Source organism: Cervus elaphus, chromosome 31, assembly GCF_910594005.1.
Source record: "Cervus elaphus chromosome 31, mCerEla1.1, whole genome shotgun sequence".
In the NCBI taxonomy this organism is placed as follows: domain Eukaryota; kingdom Metazoa; phylum Chordata; class Mammalia; order Artiodactyla; family Cervidae; genus Cervus; species Cervus elaphus.
The window spans coordinates 51,585,217-51,609,428 of record NC_057845.1 but is presented as its reverse complement, the minus strand read 5'-3'; the positions used below and the strand labels follow the sequence as shown (position 1 = coordinate 51,609,428).

Here is a 24,212-nt window from a genome sequence, read left to right as displayed (position 1 = left end):
ACCAGCGTCTCAGGACTGGGAGGCGGTGGAGGAAGCTGGATTGGAGGCAGTGTGCTCAAGGCAAAGCCTTGCTTCACCTTGCTGATTTGCTCATTGTATTGTGTCTAACAGAAGAAGAGAGACAATATTTCACAGCAAAATCAACTTCAAAGGAATAGCATATGGAAATACCTTATATAGCTTTGAATAGCACAACACAGGTTAGTGATTCCCAATCTAGTATGCCAGAAATACTATCAAAATAATTTTTGACATAAAACAACTCTATACACCACTCTCCATAAACGTAAATACTAACAGTTGTGTCTCTAATAGTGTCTATTGAGTGACAAGGTACAATGGCACATAATTCACAGGTCTCTGTGATAATTCCTCAGTGTTTCCATAATTTTTAGCCCCCAAATGGTAATCACTGATTAAAGTAAACAATGTCTAAAGATCAAGAAGATGTAAATAATACACTAGCTGATCAATATGGGGAAAAAGTATTGTAACAGCTTAACTACTTGTAAATGTTCATTTTAGAAATGGAGAGGAAGGTTTAGAAAAAACTTATTAAATGTCCACATTTTTTAATCTTAAAAGTTATACCTTTAGTTTTCTCTAGTTCCTCACATAGCTTTGTTTTTTTCCTCTTGGATTTTGCCAAAAGTAAGACTCCCAACCTTGAAGTTTAAAAACATACTTTCTAGATTATTGGCATTGTCCCCATTTTGCTTTCCATATTACTTTGTAAACAACCCACAAGAATGGAAAGAAAAAGTCTTAAAACATAAACTTTCATATACAGGACATGTTCTTAGAAGAAAACAATGATAGAGAACAAAGGGCAGATCTTTTGAGTACAAAACTTTTAATAAACCCAGTAAAAGTGCTAAGCATCACTAAAAGCTGAGGATGAAAGAATCCAGGAAAGAAACAGGGAAGCTCACCAAGGACAAAGCCAGACAAGTAGATAGTGCTTTGAGGCAATTCTTTATAACCGAATGTCACTGTTTTCCTGGCAGTATTGTGGAATCACAAAACAATCAACATTATATATCTTTAAGATATAAATGTGAAATTATTCTAAAAACAAATGAATAAACTAATAAATATTCAGTGGTTTATCTCTTCACAGATTACCTTTAGCACAGTTCTAATTCTATTATATGAATAACTAAGAGTTTATTACTTTGCATTAGGGAGTAATTATTACTACATAAAAAGTTTAACATTAAAAACGAATACAGGTATTCTTGGCCTTCCTTTTAATTCTATAAACACATAATTACTCAGATAAAGTTAAAACATTCACTTATGATTGGAGCACAGTTAGCTTTGGAATTCTAGGAAAATTAAGTGTGAGGCACAATTTTTGCATGTACCATTTACTAAACCAAGAACCTGAAAGAAGACATGTTAGAGTGAGGATGAGATCTACAACCAACTACATGGAAGTAATCAAACCTCAAAAAGGGATACTGTAATAACTGCAATGAAAAAACATGTTTTCCTTAAATTTCTGTTGTCATTCAGTCATGTCCAACTCTTTGTGACCCCATGGACTGCAGCATGCCAGGCTCCTCTGTCCTTCATAATCTCCCAGAGTTTGCTCAAACTCACGTCCATTGAGTTGGTGATGCCATCCAACCATCTCATCCTCTGTCGTCCCCTTCACCCCCTGCCCTCAATCTTTCCCAGCATCAGGGTCTTTTCCAATGAGTAGACTCTTCAAAACAGGTGGCCAAAATATTGGAACTTCAGCTTCAGCATCAGTCTTTCCAATGAACATTCAGGGTTGATTTCCTTTAGAATTGACTGATTTGCTCTCCTTGATGTCCAAGTGACTCTTAAGAGTCTTCTCCAGCACCACAGTTCGAAAGCATCAATTCTTCAGTGCTTAGCCTTCTTTACGGCCCAGCTCTCACATCCGTACAAGGCTACTGGAAAAATCATAACTTTGACTATATGGACCTTTGTTAGCAAAGTGATGTCTCTTTTTAATACACTGTCCAGGGCTTCCCTCATAGTTCAGTCAGTAAAGAATCTGCCTGCAATGCAGGAGACCCAGGTTAGATTTCTGGGTCCAGAAGATCCCCTGGAGAAGGACATGGCAACCCACCCCAGTATTCTTGCCTGGAGAATCCCATAGACAGAGGAGCTGGCAAGCTACTGTCCATGAGGTCACAAGAGTCAGACATGACTTTCTGACTAAACCACCACCAGGTTTGTCATAGCTCTTCTTCCAATTGTTTTTAATATTAGATTTATTTTAAGTGTATACCATCTACACCATTGAGTCAATTTACTCTAAATACTTGATGACTTACCCTGAGGAATGCAATCTTGTTTCTAACATCTGTCACAATGGCATTCCAACTGTCTACAGCAGCCTTTAACTGAAGTGATTTTAGGTTGCTGGTACAAAAATGGAAACACAAGAGAAAGTTCTTTGTATATGTCACTTAGATTTCCCAAAGTTTCTATTATGTTCTCTAATATTTATGTAAATAAAACAACAACAAAATTACCTCTATCACCAGTTGCCTCAAATGGAAAGAAAGTTTATGAAAGGACTTGTTATTAAAAGTTTTAAGAAAAGACTAGGAAACAAAGACAAGATTTCTTTTTTAAACAGTGGATATAACCTCTGCTTCCAGAACACTAAGTTTTTTTCTATCTTGGCAATATTTTTTAGGACATACTATAAAACCTTTGTACAGGAACCCCTCGACTGAAGAAGGCAGGCAAAGAAGACCAAGTAGGGAAATTGCCCTAGCCACCTAGTTTGGTTTCCCAGGTGGGTAAAGAACCCGCCTGCCAATGCAGAAGATGTAAGAGACGCAGGTTCGATCCCTGGGTCGGGAAGATCCCCTGGAGGAGGGGATGGCTACCCACCCCAGTACTCTTGCCTGGAGAATCCCATGGACAGAGGAGCCTGGCGGGCTACAGGGCAGAGTCATGGGACATGACTGAAGTGCACTGGCACATGTGACATGTGCCTCAGTGCACGAGCAATCTCAAAGGTGTTGACTCATCCTGGAAGCAGGTTTTGGACCATTTTCACATTAACCTGACATCACAGGGCCATGGTTGGCCTATAAGGCTGTCTTGTAAATTAGAAAAAGATATTCCCTACAAAAAGGTAAATCACAAAGTACCTCCTTTGCAAGGATGAATTATAGATTGCTGTCTCTATAAAATGTATAAATTGCACAGACACAGCAGCTCTGCCAAGCAGCCCACCAAATGGCTTAAGTAAAACAGCTTAAGGTGTTTAGGGTCTGGTATCTCTAGAAGAGAGATTTCATGTGGCCTTTCAGAAGGTTCTATCTGTTGTGCATGTCTCTGACCGAGACTTCTGGTCTGCTTCCTTGTAGAGGAAGGGGAAATCTGCTGGCAGCTATTACTGCACTTAGTAGACTGCTCCGTGCTACACAGGAGCAACAGAGTAAAAGCTCAAAGTGATTAAACGACATCTGAGGTTTAAAAGAAATGGCTCCCTCATTCCAAAGAGTCTGATGTCATATATGTAAACCACAGCACAGGTTATGTCCGACCGTGGAGCCGCCTGTGCGACCTCAGAGCTGCAGACACACCAGGGAGTGGGAGGCTACCTTGCCGCCATGTGAGTCGCCCTGGCAAGCTGGCCGAGGCACTCCTTCTCAGTCTGCTCCAGGTGCAGCAAACCAAAATCTCTACGACACTGTAGGAAATACACCTACACAGTTGTGAGAGAAAGAGAAAGACGTGAAAGGTGCCCTTATAGAGGAACACATTTTTCTTCAAACATTTCAAGAAAATTTAAAGCTATTTTAAAAAATCTCTTCTAATAGCAACTGAGCTTCTTTCCTAACCATAACACATTAAAGCTCTCTGTTCAATCCTGAAGTTCTACTATTTTTATTCAAAAGTTATGTGGTTGGTAAACATTTTAGAACATTAGTTTTCAAACTTCCATATGCAATGGAATCATCTCAGAAACTTTAAAAAATGGTGCTTTGGTTCCAGAGATTCTAATGTAATTGATTCTAGGGGCAGCCTGGTAAATGGGGTTTTTAAAAGCTCTCAGATTATGCAGCAAAGTTTAAGAACACTCAAAAAAAGTCCTGCTATTTGATTTTTTTTTTAATTGATGAAGGAGTAAGAAAACAATGAGACCATATAGGACTGTGCCGCCCAAATGGGGCTTGGAGGTCATCTAGTCTGATGTCTCTCCAAGTATTATTGACGCATGGCCATTTGGCCTTTGTTTTTTTCTATGGATCACTCAATATTCACTGAAAGTAGCTTACTATACTCTTGGACAGCATTAAGTGTTTCTAAAATTAATAATCGAAGTAGAAACTTTCCAATTAAAAGCAGTGAAAAAGTGTACAAACTTGAGTTCTTAAGGTAATCTGAGGTTGTTTTCTTTCCCCAGTTAAATTTAATACTCCAATACATCACTCTGCAGGGATTTTTGGTGCAGATATCAACCCTCGATTGTTGAGCTCTGTGTTTCAGAGTACTCTGTTAAAAATAGACCTTACCCATGACAAAGGTGAGAAGGTTTGTGATGATTTTAATGTCAATGAGCTCTCCAAAAATTTGAATTTTATTGGTTATCTACAAATAAAAATTACACACATACATAAAATCACATTTCTTTTGAGAAATCCTAGCTGTGGTGTTCAAAAATAACTCAGGAGGACTGGATGACTTTCTAGGGGAAGAGGTAAGTTAGTTTTTGACTGGAATGTATGGTGTGTGTGTGTGGTTTTGAAATATTTATACATTTAAACAGTAAAGAAAGGATTTATTATAGCAGCAGTGAAATATTATTCTTAGACATTTGGCTCAGTCACCTAGTTTGATGAGAATTTTCCAAGATCAGTATGCTATATTTACTGAAGCAAACCAATTTCTTGGGAGTCATTTGGGGGAAAACAACATAAGATCATCAACCTTCAAGTAAACATACAAAATGCCAATGAGTCAAAAAAAAAAAAAAAGCACAAGAATTTGAACTGCGTTTTTCTGGCTGGTCCTAAGATGTCTTAATTCTGTTTATTCAAAAAACAATCTTTTCAAAATTCTTTAGTATACTAGTACACAAGTAAAACTTCCCTCCCCAACTCCATCTCTCTCTTTTTTTTTTTTACCTCAGCTGTTAAAGCCCTGCTAGTTTCTGCATTCAGTTTGTTTAAGTATGTTTTAATCGTGCTTTCCAGATTATGCTTCTCCATTTCCCACTGAGATCTGAAATATATGATAATTAAAGAGTCAGTAACATTGCAGCAAGGTCAGACTCTCCCACTTCACTCGGGAGGCGCACAGACACAAGCTATTCAATGAACAGGGAATGATTTCCTGAAAAGTATAGGCACATGGAAGCAATAAGAGACACTGCTCAACCCTCAGGGTTATCCTTTACTATCGTTGAGTGCGGCAGGTTCTGTCAGTACAGAGGTTATGGTTTAAAACTTGACTCTGAAATCAAGCTGTCTGAAGATGAATCTGACCTTCACAACTTATTAAATGTGAAACCATGAAGAAGTTACTTCTCTATACCTCAGTTTCCTCACATAGAAAAATGGAGAAAATTATATTACTTACCTCAAAGAGTTGTGAAACATTCATTCAGATAATATATATAAAGTACTTGCATCTGGCACATATTAAGTACTAAGTAAGTATAAGCTATTATTAACAAAGTTTACATCAAATGAAGTTTCTACAAGCCTTTTTATGTGATAACAATAGCAACCACCCCTGTAATAAAGCTACATGAGTGTATTAAAATATTTTACTGGTTATCTCAGTGCTCATATTCAGTACCTCAGAATGAAAACAATTCCTATAGGCTGAGAAAGAGAGGAGGAGATACTGATAAGGACATTATTTATGAAGGACATTATGGAAAATGGCTACCTATGAGGTTTCTCTTTTTCCTAACCCGTTTCAACTTCCTACACTTGAGCCCCAGAACTCTAGACCATACATACCAAATTATGTTCCCAATGAAAGCATTTAATTGGACATACAGCATTGTAATAGGAATTTTTTCACAAGGCTTTCCTCAATGTTTTATTATTAGAAACATCTGGATGCTAGAATACCTAACAATACCTGACAAACATTTATAAGGAGCTTGATAAAACAATATGTTGTTAATATCCATTAAGGCCAGAGTATTTTGAGGGGAAAAATTATAAAATATGGAAAGAGTCAACAAAAATGAATTATAATGCCATTGAATGCTGTGAAAATTCTGCCTATGAGAGAAAAAAATAAATTGGATTTCATCAAAATTAACTGTGCTTCAAAGGACATCATCAAGGAAGTAAAAACACAACCCACAGAATGGAAGAAAATATTTGAAAATCATGTATTTGAAAATATTTAAAAATCTGACAAGGAACTTGTATCCAGAATATACAAAGAACTCTTAAAAGTCAATAGTTTAAAAAGCGAAAGTGGAAGTCAGTCACACGGTCATGTCCGACTCTGCAATCCCATGGACTAGAGCCTGCCTGGCTCCTCTGTCCACGGAATTCTCCAGGAAAGAGTACTGAGTGGGTTGCCATTTTCTTCTCCAGGGGATCTCCCTGACTCAGAGATTGAACCCGGGTCTCCTGCATTGCAGGCAGATTCTTTACCAACTTAGCTACTAGGGAAGCCCAGTAAAAGAGAAACAATCTGATATTAAAAATATTCAAAGGAAGTAAAGGGACATTTCTCCAAGCAGATACACAAATAGACAGTAAGCACATGAAAAGATAATTATTAGGAAAATGCAAATAAAACCCACAATGATACATACCACTTCACAAATACTATGATGGGTGAAACCAGATAACCTAAGTATTGGTGAGAATGTAGAGAATCAAAATACTCACATGGCTGGTGGGATTGTAAAATGGTACAGTCACTTAGAAGACAGTTTGGCAGTTCCTCCAAAAGTTAAACACAGAGCTTACTGCATGTCTTAGCGAGTCTACTTTTAGGTATATACCCAAGAGAACTAAAAGCGTATATCCACACAAAAATTTGTATACAAATATTCTTAACAAAAAAAAAAACAAGTATTCGTAACAGCATTACTGATAATAGTCAAAAACTGGAAACAAACAAAATGTTCATCAACTGATGAAAAATGTGGTATATCCATATAATGGAATATTATTTGTCCATAAAAAAGGAATGAGTACAGATACCTGCTACAATATGGATGAACCTTGAAAACACCATGTTAAGTGAAAGAAGTTAATCACAAGAGGCCATGTATTATATGACTCCATTTATATGAAATGTCCAGACCAAAAAAAAAAAGACTAGTGGTTCCCAGAAGCTGGAGGAAAAGAGAATCAGTGATTTCTAATGGATCCAGAGTTTCTTTTGAGGGTGATAAAAATGTCCTGGAATTGGATAGTGGTGATGGTTATAATCCTTTGTGAATATACTAAAAACCAAGTAATTGTGTACTTTAACAGGGTGAATCTTATTCTATATGAATTAGATCTCAAAACAACAATTATGAAAAAATATACGAATCAGAACAAAACTTAGCTGGTTTCATAAAGCAGTCACAGACAGCGGTAACGATTGCAATAAAGAGAAGAGAACTCACAAGCCCTAGTCTCTGACAGTAGTCTACTGTAGGACCAGCTGTTTGTTACCTTTTCATAGAAAGTTGCTCTTTAAGGTTCTTGATTTCATTATCTTTAGCATGGCTCTGACGCTGTAATCTAAGAAGAAAGAATGCCATAAGATGTTAGAAATCAGTTGTCATTAACAGTCAGAACAATTCTGTTTGTAGCTGAGGAGGGACCGAGCATGTCCATCTTTTGTCGGAGTGCAGCACCTGTGTCCGGGGTGGTGTGGGGCTACTGGGGTTTGGCTGAAGTAAACGTGTAGTGCCAGAAAGGTTCCATGTTATTCTATCTTCCTTTCCCTCATCGTTTGGTTAAAGGGAACAGACTTTTCTTGGTGCTTTAGTGCCCCCCTCCCCTGTGCTTACTAGCAACTCCATGTTGGAGGTTTCTGCAGGGCCCTGTCTAATACACATGGAAGGCAGTAAGAAAAATCACTCTCACATCATTCTTCAGGTTCCAAGGTTTCTAGACAGTCACCTTTCTTCTTCCATCTTTCAGAGTCTTCCTATGTTCGTTGTGCTCTATCCAGGGTGTTACAGTTTCAAGGAGGATTTGCAAGTCAAGAAGCTACTACATGTTGGTGAAGTGGTGGTCCCTCTATTATATGTAATTTTAACCCTCTCATATTAATCTATATTTTCCACAAGCTCACAGTTAATATCTGATATGCCTTGGCATCTTTTACATGTCCTTACATAATTGTTTGCACACCATGGGAACCTGATAAATGTTTGATGTCCTCACACAATGAACACACAAGCTAGAATTTTTCATGAGAATACTTGATTAGAGAATTTGATGGACTCAGCTTTTTATAACTGGTTGCTTACACTGGATAAGGTATCAGAATTGAAGAGGAATATCTCAGATAGTGAAGGAGAAAGGCAGCTGCATGGATGGCATTGCTTTTCTGATCTCTGATGCTATGTAACATATTCATGGGTTGGTCATTATCTTCCAGGCTAAAAGACAAAGTTTGGAATCCTAAAGTGTGGTTTCTTAAGTGATGTCAGCCAGTTTAGTTCTCATGTCCACAAGCCTGAAAGTGTCTGCAAGTGACATCATGTTGCCAGAGGTATGGCATCCGTTCTTCCTTAAAACCCCTTCAGGTTGAATGATATGTTATGTGGGAGAAAATTTAAGACCAAAATCTGTGTCAAGTATTTGTCCAATTTTCCAGTTGGTGTCATGGGTTCCTTACACCGAGGTTCTCCCTAGAACCCATTTTCCTTATTAGCAGTCTAGCAACTGCAGTGGATTTCAAATCAGACATCATGAATGACTGGTATTTTGTGGTATCACTGTTTTATCAAAATAATATGTTACAAATTATACTACTATTTCACCCGATAGTGGTTTGAGGCAGTGGCTAGATTAAAAAGAATGGAGCAGGATACTAACTTTCCATATTAAATCAGAATTTTTAGTCTTAGGCATTTAATACGTAAGGCTGTAGGAGATATGAGATTGATAGGGGAGAAAAGATTCTCCAGGAATTTGATTTGTTTTCAATATCTTGTGCTTAAAACACAAATACTCTCAGAAACCAACATTAAAAAGTATAAAAGTGAGCCAGTGATGTCTGAGGAATGTAATTCTTATATGCTATAAACTAGCCAATCATTAGTCATATTTTTACAAATGAGAGTCATGACCTGAAAGTTAATTATTGTTCTCATGTGATTCTATTATCTTCACACTTATCCAGCCAATATGTGAAAAGCTTGACATAGAGTGAGCAGTTGCTTATTTCTCAGTGCAGCTGGCAAGGCAAACACGCAGTGGAGTTTTAAGCAGGTGCAGTCCTTGTGGTTGGGAGTTCCTAATGTGCAGTCACACTGCCACCCAGTGGCTAGATAGGGATTATCTTTTAACACAGGATTTTCTTCTATCAGCGAATGTGCACTTACTTGGACATCTTACTGATTCCAAAAGCCACTTGCTGGTTAAGAGATTCGATGATTTTATCTTTCTTTTTAATCTGCATTTGGTTTTCTTGCCACCACAAAGTCACGGTTTTTAGCTGTCTTTTGAAATCCTGATTAACGAAAAATATTATTTCAACGAATTTTGTTCAAGTCTTCAGAAATTTAAAGAAAAAATTGGAGTCTTCATCATCAACATCTCTAACGTGCCTCAGATCTAAGGGCAGAAGTACTCACTTCACACTGGCAGTGCAGCTCACAAAGCCGCCGTCGTCGAGCGAGCTCCTCCTCGGTTCCTCCATGCTCTGCAGTGACCTTGTTGGTTGAGCCCTATTGAGCAAATGAAATACGAATGCTTCATTTTTCTCTTTAAAAAAGCAGTTAGGGGGCTTCCACCGCGGGTGGCTCGGTGGTTGCCACGGGTTCAGTCCCTCTCCTGGAAGATCCTACACGCTGTGGAGCAGCTAAGCCTCTGTGCCAACTGCGGAGCCTGCGCTCCACGGCCAGAGAAGCCGCCGCAGGGAGAAGCACGCATCCGCCACCGGAGGGCAGCCCCCACCCGCCGCAACTACAGAGAGACCCTCGCAGCAAGAAGACCAGCACACACAAAATAAATAAGTAACTTTAAAAAAAAAGCACAGCTATTTAAAGGAAAAGCACTACTATTTTTGTTATTTAGTGAGTATTTAAGTTGCTAACTCATGCATTATAGCTTTCAATGCAAACATCATTCTCTGATTAATTTAAATCAATCTCCCTCTCTCCAATTACAGCACTCACTGAGCAATACCAGAGTTACTACCAGCAGTCTACTGCCGCTACTACTGGGTAATGCTATCTGCAAGATCACCATTTTTAAGTTTTTTTCGTAATGCTTTTGTTGTCACAAGATCATATGAACTAGGTACTCGATATGCCTGTTTTAGAGATGATAAAACTAGGTAACTTGCCCAAGGTCACACAGTAAGTGAAAGAGCCAGAATTCTAACTCAGGCAATCTTGATTGCTCAAGTACCTAATTATTACCTTAGAAATTATCACCTTAGATTAATGTTTAATTTCTCCACTGGATTATAAACACTATCATCACGGGGACCATATCTTGGCATACCTCTTGACACAATGTAGGTGCTAAGTGCCTTTTAAATAAATGAATGAATAAACATTTTTCAAAATGTATGTGACATTTTGATTCTGTCTTTGAGTTCTCATAGCTGTTGAATGAAAACTAAAGACCCCACATTTAAACTTTAGTGTGACATCCAAAGCCTAGAATATGTCATTTCAGTTAAGTTTTATGTATTTTAATTGGAAAGGAGACAGAAAGATATGACAATCATACTAATGTACTATCAGTCAGAGAATCATTTGTACTGTTTCCTTAGACAATCAATATTATTGATATTATATACTATATATTATTATACTTAAACCCTGGAACAGGTTATCATAAAATTATCACAGTATAAAATTCTCATGGGTAGTAAATCCTGTGGTTTTTTCAAAAAAAAAAAAAAAAAGCTTTCACAGTTTTGTCTAACTAAGTGCTCTGTTGAGCACATAGAATATGTTCATGTGCACCTTCATATATGTATGTCATCCCCAGTACTGACTGCTAACAGGAAAGGAACCCAAAAAAGTGCTGTTATTAATATTTTTGTAGATATTTCATTGTAACAGTTTAATTGTCTAAACTGTTTCATTGTAACAAGTTTAATTATCTAAAAAATGAAAGTAGCTTTGTTTTATAAAGCTATTTTCCTAATGAAATTTAATCCAATGAGATTATGCTAAGGTATTTTTTCTTTCTTGTGTTATTTGAAAACTCTTTATAAGGTATGCATTTGTAATCAACTCTGCCCAATACTTAAAGCCAGGAAATGGTTTGAGGACTAAATTGAAGAGTTTCTAGGTTCCTAGAGTTCTTTTTTATGTCAGCCATCCCTCCGTCCCTCCTTTCCTACTTTTTCTTTTTCCTCACACACACAACGTAAAACACTAGGTTAATAAGATGTTCAAACAGTCATGGCGAGAAAATGGTTACCAATTATTCTGGAAGAAGGAAGGCAGGGCTGTACCATCTCCAATCAGGCTTACCTGCTCTATCATGTCCAGAATATGCAATTCATCCAGACTATAGGACTTGTCTTCAGTCGTAGAATCTTCGTGAATATTGCTTGCATCATCTTTCATAAATCTACTGATTGCATACAGATTTGCTTGTTCTTTCTTCAGCTGCTCTTCCTTTCCTATCATACTTGGGCTATAGTGGTGACATAACCAATGTAACCTTTTATAAGTGTATAGTGTTTTTCATCTAAGCCATTATTTCCCAAATTAATATTGTACTGGTCTCATGAGATGCTTAGATCAGAAAGGTTCAAAGTTTGGACAGTGCCGATGCCATGTATTTCTTTTGGAGACTCACAGTGAATTTTAGCATATTTGAGATAGTACTCAATTGAGGTACCTGTTCTGTTCATAGTAGTGCTTCTAAGAATTATGAGACCATGGAGTTCATTTTCCAAGTTATAACTATTAACATCAGTTACTTTGAGAAACAATACTTTGGGAAATATTGACAAGCATTTCCAAATCTGCTATATTATTTAATCATTACAGCATTCCTGACAGGCAGGTTGGTTTAATCAACTTCAGTGCTTAGGTCTCATGTACATTTAAATAGAGGGCTCTGAATAGCAACATACATAAAGCAGATTTAAGATGGAGGTTTGTTTTGTAACAGGGTTTTTTTTTTGTAACAAGATTAAAAAAAAAAACTGTAGTGATAATGAATTTCAGTAACTAGAAACCACTGAGTAAAGAAAGGAAATATTATAAGTACAATGGCAATTAACTCATTTTTATACCTATGTCTAAAATTTAAATGCATACTAGTATCATTTCAGTTGTCCTACTATTTAGTAGCTATGAATTTCCTTCCTAATCTTACTGAATAATAACTAGAAATAGTACTTTTACATATAGCATGATATAAATTACTTGACTTTATTAGCGAATGGAAAGAAAACAGATGCATTAGTACTTATTTTAGGTCAATAAGATCTAGATCTAGAAAAAAGGACATATTATGCTTATAGAATAACTTGTAAAACACTATAGAAGTCATTACATATCACTGAAGTATTCTAGACTAACTCAAACATTTTGAAAAGTTCAATGAAATAAATTACTTGTTTAGACCACAGTTCCAAAACTCAGTTTTCCATATTACTTCAACAGTTTTTTAAAATTTATATTCTTCCTGAAACCACAACAGATGCAAAAATACGAATTTATACTTTTGAAAAGCTAGAAAAGGTTACTTCTAGATTTTTAAAGTATGATAATAGTATTGTGATAATATAGGAAAATATTCTTCTATTAAAGAGATGCAAACTGAAGCATGTATAGATAAGGTTATACAGTTTTGAGACTGAAAACACTCAAAAAATAAATGGGAAGGGAAGAATGAAGCAAATGTGGAAAAACAATGAAAACTGTAAAATCAGGATGATAGGTATACCTACTAATGTAGATATATTGTTATTATTCTCTTTACTTTTGTGTGTTTTGGAAATTCTTCATTTAAAACAAAGTTCCCTGGGTGATCTGATGATCATCCAGGTTTGGTTCTATGGTGTAAGTCAAAATAAGCAAAATGACTGATTATACTGTTTCATTCTTTAATAATTTACATTTATGGTATCTAGACATAAACTTACTTTTTCACTGGTCATAGCAAACACTCTTTTCCAACAACCCAAAAGACAACTCCACACATGGACATCACCAGATGGTCAATAATGAAATCAAACTAATTATGTTTTTTGCAGCAAAGATGAAGAAGCTCTATACAGTCAGTAAAAACAAGACCTGGAGCTGACTGTGGCTCAGTTCATGAGCTCCTTATTGCCAAATTCAGTCTTAAATTGAAGAAAGTAGGGAAAACCATGAGGCCATTCAGGTATGACCTAAATCATCCCTTATGATTATACAGTGGAAGTGATGGAAAGATTCAAGGGGTTAGATCTGGAGTGCCTAAAGAACTATGAACAGAGGTTTATAACACTACTGGAGGCCATGACCAAACCACCCCAAAGAAAAAGATATGCAAGAAGACAAAGTGTTGTCTGAGGAGGCTTTCAGCTGAGGAAAGAAGAGAAGTAAAAGGCAAGGGAGAAAGGGAAAGACAGACTCAACTGCAGAGTTCCAGAGAATAGCAAAGAGAGGTAAGAAGGCCTTCTTAAATGAACAATGCAAAGAAATGGAGGAAGACAATATAATGGGAAAGCCTAGATATCTCTTCAAGAAAATTGGAGATATTAAGGGAAATTTTCATGTAAGGATGGACATGATAAAGGATAGAAATGATAAAGATTTAACAGAAGCAGAAGAGATTAAGAGATGGTGGCAAGAATACACAGAAAAACTACACAAAAAAGGTCTTAATGACCCAGATAACCATGATGGTATGATCACTCACCTAGAGCCAGACATCTAGGAGTGTGAAATCAAGTGGGCTTTAGGAAGCATTACTAGAAACAAAGCTAGTGGAGGTGACATAATTTCAGCTGAGCTATTTAAAATCCTAAAAGACGATGCTGTTAAAATGCTACACTCGATATGTTAGCAAATTTGGAAAGCTTAGTAGTGGCCAGAGGACTGGAAAAGGTTAAGTCTTCATTCCAATCCCAAAGAAGGGCAATGCCAAAGAATGCTCAAATTACTGCACAGTTGTGCTCACTTCACATACCAGCAAGGTTATGCTCACAATCCTTCAAGCTAGGCTTCAGCGGTATGTGAACTGGGAACTACCAGATGCACAAGCTGGATTTCAAAGAGGCAGAGGGGCCAGATTATTTGATCATGGAGAAAGCAAGGGAGTTGAAGAAAAACATCTACTTCTGCTTCATTTATGATGCTAACGTCTTTGACTGTATGGATCACAACAGCTATGGAAAATTCTTAAAGAGATGGGAATATCAGACCACCTTTCCTGTCTCCTGAGAAACCTGTATGCCAAGAATTAAGTTAGAACTGGACATGGAACTGATTCAAAATTGGGAAAGGAGTACGTCAAGGCTGTATATTGTCACCCTGCTTATTTAACTTATGTGCAGAGTATATCATGTGAAATGCCAGGCTGGATGAATGATTACCTGGAATCAAGACTGCCAGGAGAAATACCAGTGACCTCAGATATGCAGATAATACCACCCTAATGGCAGAAAGTGAGAGGAACTAAAGAGCCTCTTGATGAGGGTGAAAGAGAAGAGTGAAAAAGTTGGCTTAAAACTCAACATTCAAAAAAGTAAGATCATTGCATCTGGTTACATCACTTCATGGCAAATAGAAGGGAGGAAAGTGAAAGCCGTGACAGACTTTCTTTTCTTTTTTTTTTTTTTCAGACTTTATTTTCTTGGGCTCAAAAATCACTGCAGACAGTACAGTGACTGTAGGCATTAAATTAAAAGATGTTTGCTCCTTGGAAGGAAAGTTATGACAACCCTAGACAGCATATTAGAAAGCAGAGACGTGAATTTGCCGACAAAGGTCTGTATAGTCAAAGCTGTGGTTTTTCCAGTAGTCATATAAGTATGTGAGACTAGGACCATAAAGAAGGCTGAGTGCCGAAGAATTGATGTTTTCAAACCGCGGTGCTGAGGAAGACCATTGATGGTCCCTTGGACTTCAAGAAGATCAAATCAGTCAAACCTAAAGAAAATCAACCCTGAATGTTCTTTGGAAGGACTGATGCTGAAGTGGAAGCTCCAATACTTGGGCCCACTTGATGTGAAGAGCCAACTCATTGGCAAAGGTCCAGATGCTGGGAAAGATTAAAGGCAAAAGGAGAAAAGGGCAGCAGAAGATGACATGGTTAGATACCCTCACCAACTCAATGGTCATGAATTTGAGCAAACTCTGGGAGACAATGAAGGACAGGGAAGCCCGGTGTGCTGCAGTCCACGGGGTCACAAAGAGTAGGACAAGACTTAGTGATTGAACAACAACAGATATAACCTTGAAAAGACACACACACACTATCAGTTTAGTGGCTCAACTTGTTGACAGAGAAAGTGAAAACCCATCTTGGATGATAAACTATTAATGTACCAAGTGGATCATGTCCATTATCAATGAGAAAATATCAACTGCAAGATGCTTTAAAGCTAACAAAGTATGTTCTTGTTACCATTTTAAAGATAAGTATGTCCTTACAGAGAGTTCTCTATAGCTACTGCTTTTCAGTTAACAAAACTTTTGGTGGGTATAATGATCTCTTCATGGAATGTCTCCCCTACTTCCTTCCTCAATTGCACTGTCATTAATCATGTTGCTGGAGAATATAGCTCACAATTATCTTTAGACATTAAAAGGTGTCCAGTAAAGGTTCAAAATTCACAGTTAACAACTGGGATTATAAAAAAAGAAACAAAACATCTTAGGTTAATTAAACAAAGCAAACCACATGAAACTCTTTTTGTAAAAGGGGTTACTGAGACAAAAGATAATCTGTCTTTAAGGTTAAGTTTTATTTCGTCTACATTTGGCTAACTATAATCTAGACTGTATTTTAAAAGACTTTATGCTGGAACCAAATTTAGTCCTTGAATAAAGCAGTTAGCATGGGATGACTCTTGAGTAGCCACACAGAAAAATGGTAAGAGATTCTATTCTCCCAAAACAAGTGATATTTTAACTGCCATTTTCAATAAAAAAACCCGACAACTTATTAAGATTAAAAAACTGTCTTTTCTTCTCTTAAGAATATTACCATATTCTGAGACTCTGTACCAAAGCAAGGTTGTGTCATACTGGTTAAAGCACACTTGAAAGGACTAAGAAAAACTTTAAAATAAAATAAATACTTACACTTGCTCTTCTTTTGATTCCTTATTCTGAAAAATAACATCAAGAATTAGTATTAGGTATTAACTATGTTGGTATAGTACAGTGATCTAACGGAATTTAGACATTTCTCAAGTTTTGGGGGGATCCATGGTGGTTCAAACGTAAAGAATATGCCTGCAGTGCAGGAGACGTGGGTTTGATCCATGGGTTGGGACGACCCCCTGAAGAAGGGCACGGCACCCCACTCTAGTATTCTTGCCTGGGAAATCTCATGGATAGAGGAGCCCAGCAGGCTAGAGTCCATGGGGTCACAAGGGTTGGACACAACTTAGTGACTACATCACCGTCACCACCAAGCTTTCTGACCACAACCAAAATAAATATACTTTACATTATGACTTAAATGCACTTACACAGCTATTTTTATACACAAGCATAAAACTGAAATATAAGTTCCATGAAACAAACTTTACTCATTATGTGTGTTACGGACTACATGCTTGTGTGCCTCCGAAATTCTTCCATTGAAGCCCTAACCCTCAATGTGATGGTAATTGGACGTATGGCCATGGGGAGGTAATTAGGTTTAGATAATGTGGAGCCTTCATGACAGGATCAGTGCCATTATAAGAAGAGATCAGAGAGGTAGCTTGCTTGCTTGTGCATGCTCACTCACTCTCTTTCTTTAACATGTGATAATATAGCAAAAAGGTAACTGTCCGCATGTTAAGAGGGCCTTCACCAGACACTGAATTGGCTAGCACCTTGATCTTGAATTTCTCAGCCTCCAGAACTGTGAAAAACAAAAATCTTGTTTAAGCTATCCAATCTATGATGGTTTGCTATAGCAGCCTAAACTAAGACAATGCGTGAGGAACTCTAGAATTTTTTTATTCATGCTAACTCTTTTCCTTTTCTAAAATTATAGCTGTGGCCTACCAAATCGATTTTGTTATCTAACCACTGAGTCACACACAAAAATCACTGATTCAGATAATGGAGATGGGTGTTGAGGCTGAGTTTGTACCTACTGCTATATCTTAAGACAGGGTATATGTAATTCTTATTTATGAAATCTGACACTAATTACAAGCGTTCTTGAAAAATCTATGTGAAAAAGAAAGCAGACTGATATACTAAGAATCTTACAGGAAAAAAAAATGCTAGGGAGATCACAATTGGGAGGAAAAGTTAAATAGCCCTAAATTTTATTTTCATTAAGATAAAACTATAAAGGCAACCTATTAAATAAAGGTAGTATCAATGACACAACATATTAATTACTCTTATATATCACCCTTCTACTAAGAGTATCAATTACTGTCATGTAAATTACAGTATTAATTTCTACTATCATCTCTTGTTTACAAAAAAATTCTGGTCTCTTTCCCCACAGATTCTATGATAAACTTACTAATTTGTTTTACTTTATTGTCTGCATACCAAGAGGATTTTTGCATTTCACTGTCTGATCAATGTCCAGTGCCAATTTGATTCTACAATTTAGAATTATCAACACCTGCCTTGAGTGTACCTCAATAACTGAATTGAAAAGAGCTTTGGTTGTTCATAATGAATACATCTAGTATAATAAGTTCCCCAGCTACCCAAAAGTACATCATTCCTATGAAACCTTTCCAAAGTTGAAATGGTACATGTTAATTGTTTAGTTGTGTCCGACTCTTTGCAACCCCAAAGACAGCAGCCCACCAGGCCCCTCTGTCCATGGGATTCAGGCAAGAACACTGGAGTGGGTTGCCATTTCCTTCTCCAAAAGGAACTATACAAACTGAAGAAATAATTATAGGCATACCTTAGGTGTAATGAAGGTTTGGTTCCAGACAACCTCAATAAGGTGAATATTGCAATAAAGCAAGTCGCACAAATTTTTGGATTTCCTGGTACATATAAACATTATGTTTATACTATATTGCAGGCAAGTAAGTATGTGATAATAACATTACGTCTTAAAAAAATAATGTGTGTAATTTAATTTTAAAATACTTTATTGTTAAAAGTGCTAACCATCATCTAAGTTTTCAGCAAACTGCAGTCTTTTCTGTGGTAGATGGTCTTGCCTTGATGTTGATGGCTGCTGACTAATCAGGTGACAGTTGCTAAAAGTGGCAATGGCTGTGCTAATTTCTTAAAATAAGACAACAACAAAGTTTGTCTCATTGATCGACTCTTTCTTTCACAACTGATTTCTCTGTGGCATGCATGCAATGATCTTCTTTCAAAACTGGAGTCAGTCCTCTCAAACCCTGCAGTTAAGTTTATGTCATCTTCTAATCCTTTGTTGTCATTTCAACAGTATTTATGGAACTATCACCAGGAGTAGATTTCATCTCAGGAAACTACTTTCTTTGCTCATCTGTAAGAAGCAACTCTTCACCCATTAAAGTTTTATCATGAGATTGTAGCAATTCAGTCATATCTTCAAGCTCCACTTCTATTTCTAGTTCTCTTGCTATTTTCACCACATCTGCAATTACTTCCTCAACTGAAGTCTTAAATCCATCAGGTCATATGAGGGCTGGAATCATCTTCTTCCAAACTCCTGTTAATGTTGATATTTTTAACCTCTTTCCATGAATTATTAACATTTTTAATGGCATCTAGAGAGGTGAATCCTTCCAGAGGTTTTCAAATGACTTTCCCCAAATTCATCAAAGGAATCACTATTTATGGCAACTGAAGCCTCTCAAAATGTATTTCTTAAATAATAAGACTTGAAAGTTGAAATGACTCCTTCATCCACAGGCTGCAGAATGGATGTTGTGTTAGCAGGCATGAAAACAATATTAATATCACTGTAGATTTCCATCAGCGCTCCTGGGTGACCAGATGTACTGTCAATGAGCAGTAGTATTTTGAAAGAAATCTTTCCTTCTAAGCAGTAAGTCTCTAGAGTAGGCTTAAAATATTTAGTAAACCATGTTGTAAAGAGATGTGCTGTCATCCAGGATATGTTGTTCCATTTCTAGAGGACAGAGTTGATTTATCCTAATTCTTTTTGATAGGATTTTCAGAATGGTAAATGAGCACTGGCTTCTACTTAAAATTACTAGCTACATTAGCCCCCAACAAGAGAGTCAGCCTGTGTCCTGGAGTTTTGAAGACAGGTATTATTTTTCTTCCCTAGCTATGAAAGCCCTAGATGGCATCTTCTTCCAATAGAAGGCTGTTTTGACTACATTGAAAATCTGTTGTTTAGTATAGTCACCTACATCAGTTATATTAGTGAGGTCTTCTGGATAACTCTCTGCAGCTTCCGCATCAGCACTTGCTGCTTCATCTTATAATCTGAAGTTAGAGAGATGGCTTCTTTCCTTGAACCAACCTCTGATGGCTCCAAACTTTTCTTCTGCAGTTTCCTCACCTCTCTCAGCTTTTACAGAACTGAAGTGCCTTCCTCTAGATTGGGCTTCAGTTTAAGGGAATGTTGTGGCTGATTTAATATTCTATCCAGAACACTAAAATTTTCTCTATATCAGCAATAAGGCTGTTTCACTTTCTTATCATTCCTGTGTTCACTGGAGTAGCACTTCTAATTTCCTTCAAGTACTTTTCCTTTGCATTCACAACTTGGCTAAGTGTTTGGCACAAGAGGCCTAGCTTTCAGCCTATCACAGCTTTCAATATAACTTCCTCACTAAGCTTAATAATTTCTAGCTTTTGATTTGCAGTGAGAGACCTGCAACTCTTCCTTTCATTAGAACACTTAGAGGCTATTGCAAGGTTATTAATTGCTCTATTTCAACAACTGTTGCATCTCAGGGAACAGGAAAACCCAAGGAGAGGGACAGAGATGAGGGAATAGCTGGCTGGTGAGTGAAAGTCGCTCAGTCGTGTCCGACTCTTTGTGACCCCATGGACTGTACAGTCCATGCAATTCTCCAGGCCAGCATACTGGAGTGGGCAGCCCCTCCCTTCTCCAGGGGACCGTCCCACACTGCAGGCGGATTCTTTACCAGCTCAGCCACCAGGAGAGCCCTGACTGGTAGAGAAGTCAGAATACACACATTTATCTTTTAAGGTCACCATTACATATGGGCAAGATTTGTACCATCCCAAAACAACTGCAATAGTAACATCAAAGCTCACTGATCACTTCAAGTGGGATTTATCCCAGGGATGCAAAGATGGTTCAATATTTACAAATTACTCAATGTAATATACCATAATGACTGAAGAACAAAAATAATATGGTCGTCTCAATAGATGCAGAGAAAGCTTTTGACAAAATTTAATATCTGTTTATGATAAAATTTCTCCACAAAGTGGGTACAGAGGGAGCATACCTCAACATAATAAAGGCCATATATAAAAAGCCTACAGCTATCATCATACTCAATGGTGAAAAGCTGAAAGCATTTCCTCCAAGATCAAGAACAAAACAATGATACCCACTTTATTCAACACAATATTGGAAGTCCTAGCCATGGACAAGAAAAAGAATTAAAAAGAATCCAAATTGGAAGGGAAGAAGTAAAACTGTCACTGTTTGCAGGTGATATGAAACTATACACAGAAAACCCTAAAATGCCACTAAAAAGCCAGTAGAGCTCATCAATGAATTCAGTGAAGTCACAGGATACAAAATTAATATACAGAAATTTGTTACATTTCTTTACGCGAACAAGGAAATATCAGAGAGAAATTAAGAAAACAATCCCATTTACCACTGCATCAAAAAGAATAAAATACCTAGGAATAAATACAAGGAGGTAAAAGCCCTGTAGTTGAAAAACTATAATGCTAATGAAAAAAACTGGATAAATTAAAGTGAGGGGCAGATATTCCATGTTTGCTAATTGGAAGAATTAATACTGTTAAAACAGCCACACTACCCAAAGCAATCTACAGATTCAATGCAATCCGTATCATAATACCAAAAGTATTTTTCACAGAACTAAAACAAATAATTATAAAATTTGTAAGGAAATTCAAAGACCTTAAACAGTCAAAGCAATCCTGAGAGAGAAAAAGAGAGCTAAGGGTATCATGCTCCCTGATTCCAACCTGTACTACAAAGCTACAGTAATCAAAAGAATATGGTCCTGGCACAAAAATAGTCATGTGATCAAAGGAACAGAGCCAAGAGTCACTCAGGAATAAACTCACACACTTATGGTCAATTAATCTATGACAAAGGAGACAAGAATATGCAATGGGGAAAAGACAGTCTCTTCAGCAAGTGATGCAGGAAAAACTGAACAGCTACCTGGAAAAGGCTGAAATTAGAATAGTGTCTCATATTATATGTAAAAATAAACTAAAAATGGGTTAAAGACCTAAATGTAGGACCAGAAACTATAAAACCCCTAGAGGAACATTCAGGCAGAACACTTTTTGACATAAATTGCAATACTAATTTTTTGGATCTGTCTCGTAAAGCATGGGAAAGAAAAGCAGAAGTAAACAAATGGGACCTAATTAAATTTAAAAACTTTTGCAGAGCGAAGGAAACCACTGACCAAAATGAGAAGATAACTTACTGAATGGGAGAAAATATCTGCAAACAATATGACTAAAAAGGGGCTAATATCCAAAACAAATGGTTCATACAGTTCAATATTTAAAAAAAAAAAAAAAAAACCCGAACAACCCGACTAAATAATGGGCAGAAGACTTCCCTGGTAGCTCAGGCGGTAAATAATGGGCAGAAGACCTGAACAGACATTTTTCTAAAGAAGATATACAGGTGGCCAAAAGGCACATGAAAAGATGCTCAACACCGCTAATCATCAAAGAAATGCAAATCAAAACCATAATGAGATCATCCCACATGTAGCAAAACGGCTATGATCAAGACGACCACAAATACATGTCAGCAAGGATGTGGAGAAAAAGAACACTGCACACCACTGGTGGGGATGGAAGCTGGCGTGGCCACTACAGAAAACAGTACAGAGGTTCCTCAGGAAACCAACAGTACAATGACCACAGGATACAGCCACTCCACTCCTGAGCATACAGGAAAGGAAAATGAGAATGTGCATCTGAAACTATACATGCACCCCAATGTTCACAGAAGCATTATTTATGAGCCAGGATATGGAAGCAACCTAAATGTCCATCAACAGATGAATGGATAAAGATGCTATGGTATATATACACAACAGAATACTACTCAGCCAGAAAAAAGAAATTTTACATTTGCTACAACATGGGTGTATCTAGAGAGTATTAGGACTAGTGAAAAAAGTCAGAGAAAGACAAATACTATATGTTATCACTTATATATGGAATTTAAAAAGTAAAACAAATGAATAAAAATAACAAAATAGAAACAGATGCAGATATATAGTGGATAAACTAGTTGTTACCAATAGGGATAGGGAAGTGGGGAGGGACATCATAGGAAGAGAGGGTTAAGATATACAAACTACTGTGTGTAAAATAAACTACAAGGATATATTATATAGCACAGGGAATGTAGCCAATACTTTATAATAACTTTGAATGGAGTATAACCAATAAAAATTTTGAATCACTATGTTGTGTACCCCCAAATAATATAATACTGTAAATCAACTATACCTAAAAAAAAGATAACTGATCACAGATCACAATAACAAAATAATAATAATTTGAAAGTTTGAAATATTAAAAGTTTGAGAATTACCAAAATGCAACACAGAAACAAAGTGAGTAAATGCCATTGGGAAAACAGTGCCACTAGATCTGTGTGATGCAGAGTTGCCACAAACCTTCAATTTGTGAAAAATTCAGTATCTGCAAAGTACAATAAAGCAAAGTGCAATAAAACAAAGTAAGCCTGTAACTTTTTTTGTATAAGCAAAAATCCTCTTCAGATTTCTTTTGGTTAGCATAAGCAGATATTAATGCAGGTCTTTCATAAAAACAAAGTGGTATAAAGTGAACTTCAGAAAGCAGGATATACCTGTATTTCTAAAATTCCTTTTAAGCTCTTTCCAGGATAACTTCATGCCAACTTTATGTATCATCCTGTCTTACATGCATCTCAGCAACTCCCCTTTAGAGAGAGGACACCCACTTTGAAAAGCTTATTTCCTGCCATATTTTTTCCCTCAGTGCCATCTGCTTTACCTTCCTTTTCTACTTCTAACGTCAGTTCCTCTGAGTAGGGAATAAAATTAGGAAGAAATAAAGAACTAATTAACTCTCGAGAGTTATTTACAATTTACTACTATACATACTAGTTAGAAGTTATCTTATTATCTCCTCTATTTGCTACATAAATTATACTTTTTGTCATCTTCATCCAGAGAATCCCTGATAGGTGTTTTTAGCACTTCAAATATTGTTAGGTAGACATGCTGAAAATCAAATTTAAAAATCAAATTTTGCAGTTGGGCAAATACTTCCACTCAGTTTATAATTTAATCCAGACTTTAAATATATGTTTCAAGCCAGAAATAACATTTTTCACAATAAAGCTTGCATAGCATAGTGATTAGCTATATGCTTAATAAAAAAATCACCTTGAGTCCAAATCCACAGAAATGTACAGACTGAACCAAAATGTAAAGTATGGACTCTGGGTAATTATGATACATGGATGCAGGCCTATCAGTTGTAACAAATGCTAACACTATGCTGGGGGTTGTTGGTTGAAGAGGCTATATGCATGTTTGGAGTCAGAAAGTACATGGGAGATCTCTGTAACTTTTTCTCAACTTTGCTCTGAACCAAAAAATTGCTCTAAAATTATTAATACAGTCTTGATTTTAAAAAATTAAGCCAATAAAAAATACTCGACTTTCTCTTGTAATTTTTCAACCTATTAAGAGACTTCTTGCTAAAACTGCTATAGACTGTAACT

The 24,212-nt window shown here is 36.8% G+C and overlaps 1 protein-coding gene across 11 annotated transcripts in view; it reads right to left on the bottom strand.

Moving 5' to 3' along the window:
- Positions 1 to 24,212, bottom strand: part of DZIP3 (DAZ interacting zinc finger protein 3) — a 110,337-nt gene that overhangs the window by 14,120 nt on the left and 72,005 nt on the right. For 10 of the 11 annotated variants that reach the window (XM_043892596.1, XM_043892587.1, XM_043892592.1 and 7 more), the window contains 9 exons: positions 16,421 to 16,446; positions 11,642 to 11,807; positions 9,782 to 9,874; positions 9,530 to 9,657; positions 7,644 to 7,712; positions 5,127 to 5,223; positions 3,600 to 3,703; positions 2,313 to 2,400; positions 3 to 104 (listed from right to left, as the gene is read on the bottom strand). In XM_043892596.1, coding sequence (XP_043748531.1) covers positions 3 to 104; positions 2,313 to 2,400; positions 3,600 to 3,703; positions 5,127 to 5,223; positions 7,644 to 7,712; positions 9,530 to 9,657; positions 9,782 to 9,874; positions 11,642 to 11,807; positions 16,421 to 16,446 — 873 coding nt within the window. The remainder of the gene's footprint in view (positions 1 to 2; positions 105 to 2,312; positions 2,401 to 3,599; positions 3,704 to 5,126; positions 5,224 to 7,643; positions 7,713 to 9,529; positions 9,658 to 9,781; positions 9,875 to 11,641; positions 11,808 to 16,420; positions 16,447 to 24,212) is intronic. The other variant, XM_043892593.1, reaches the window with a different exon arrangement.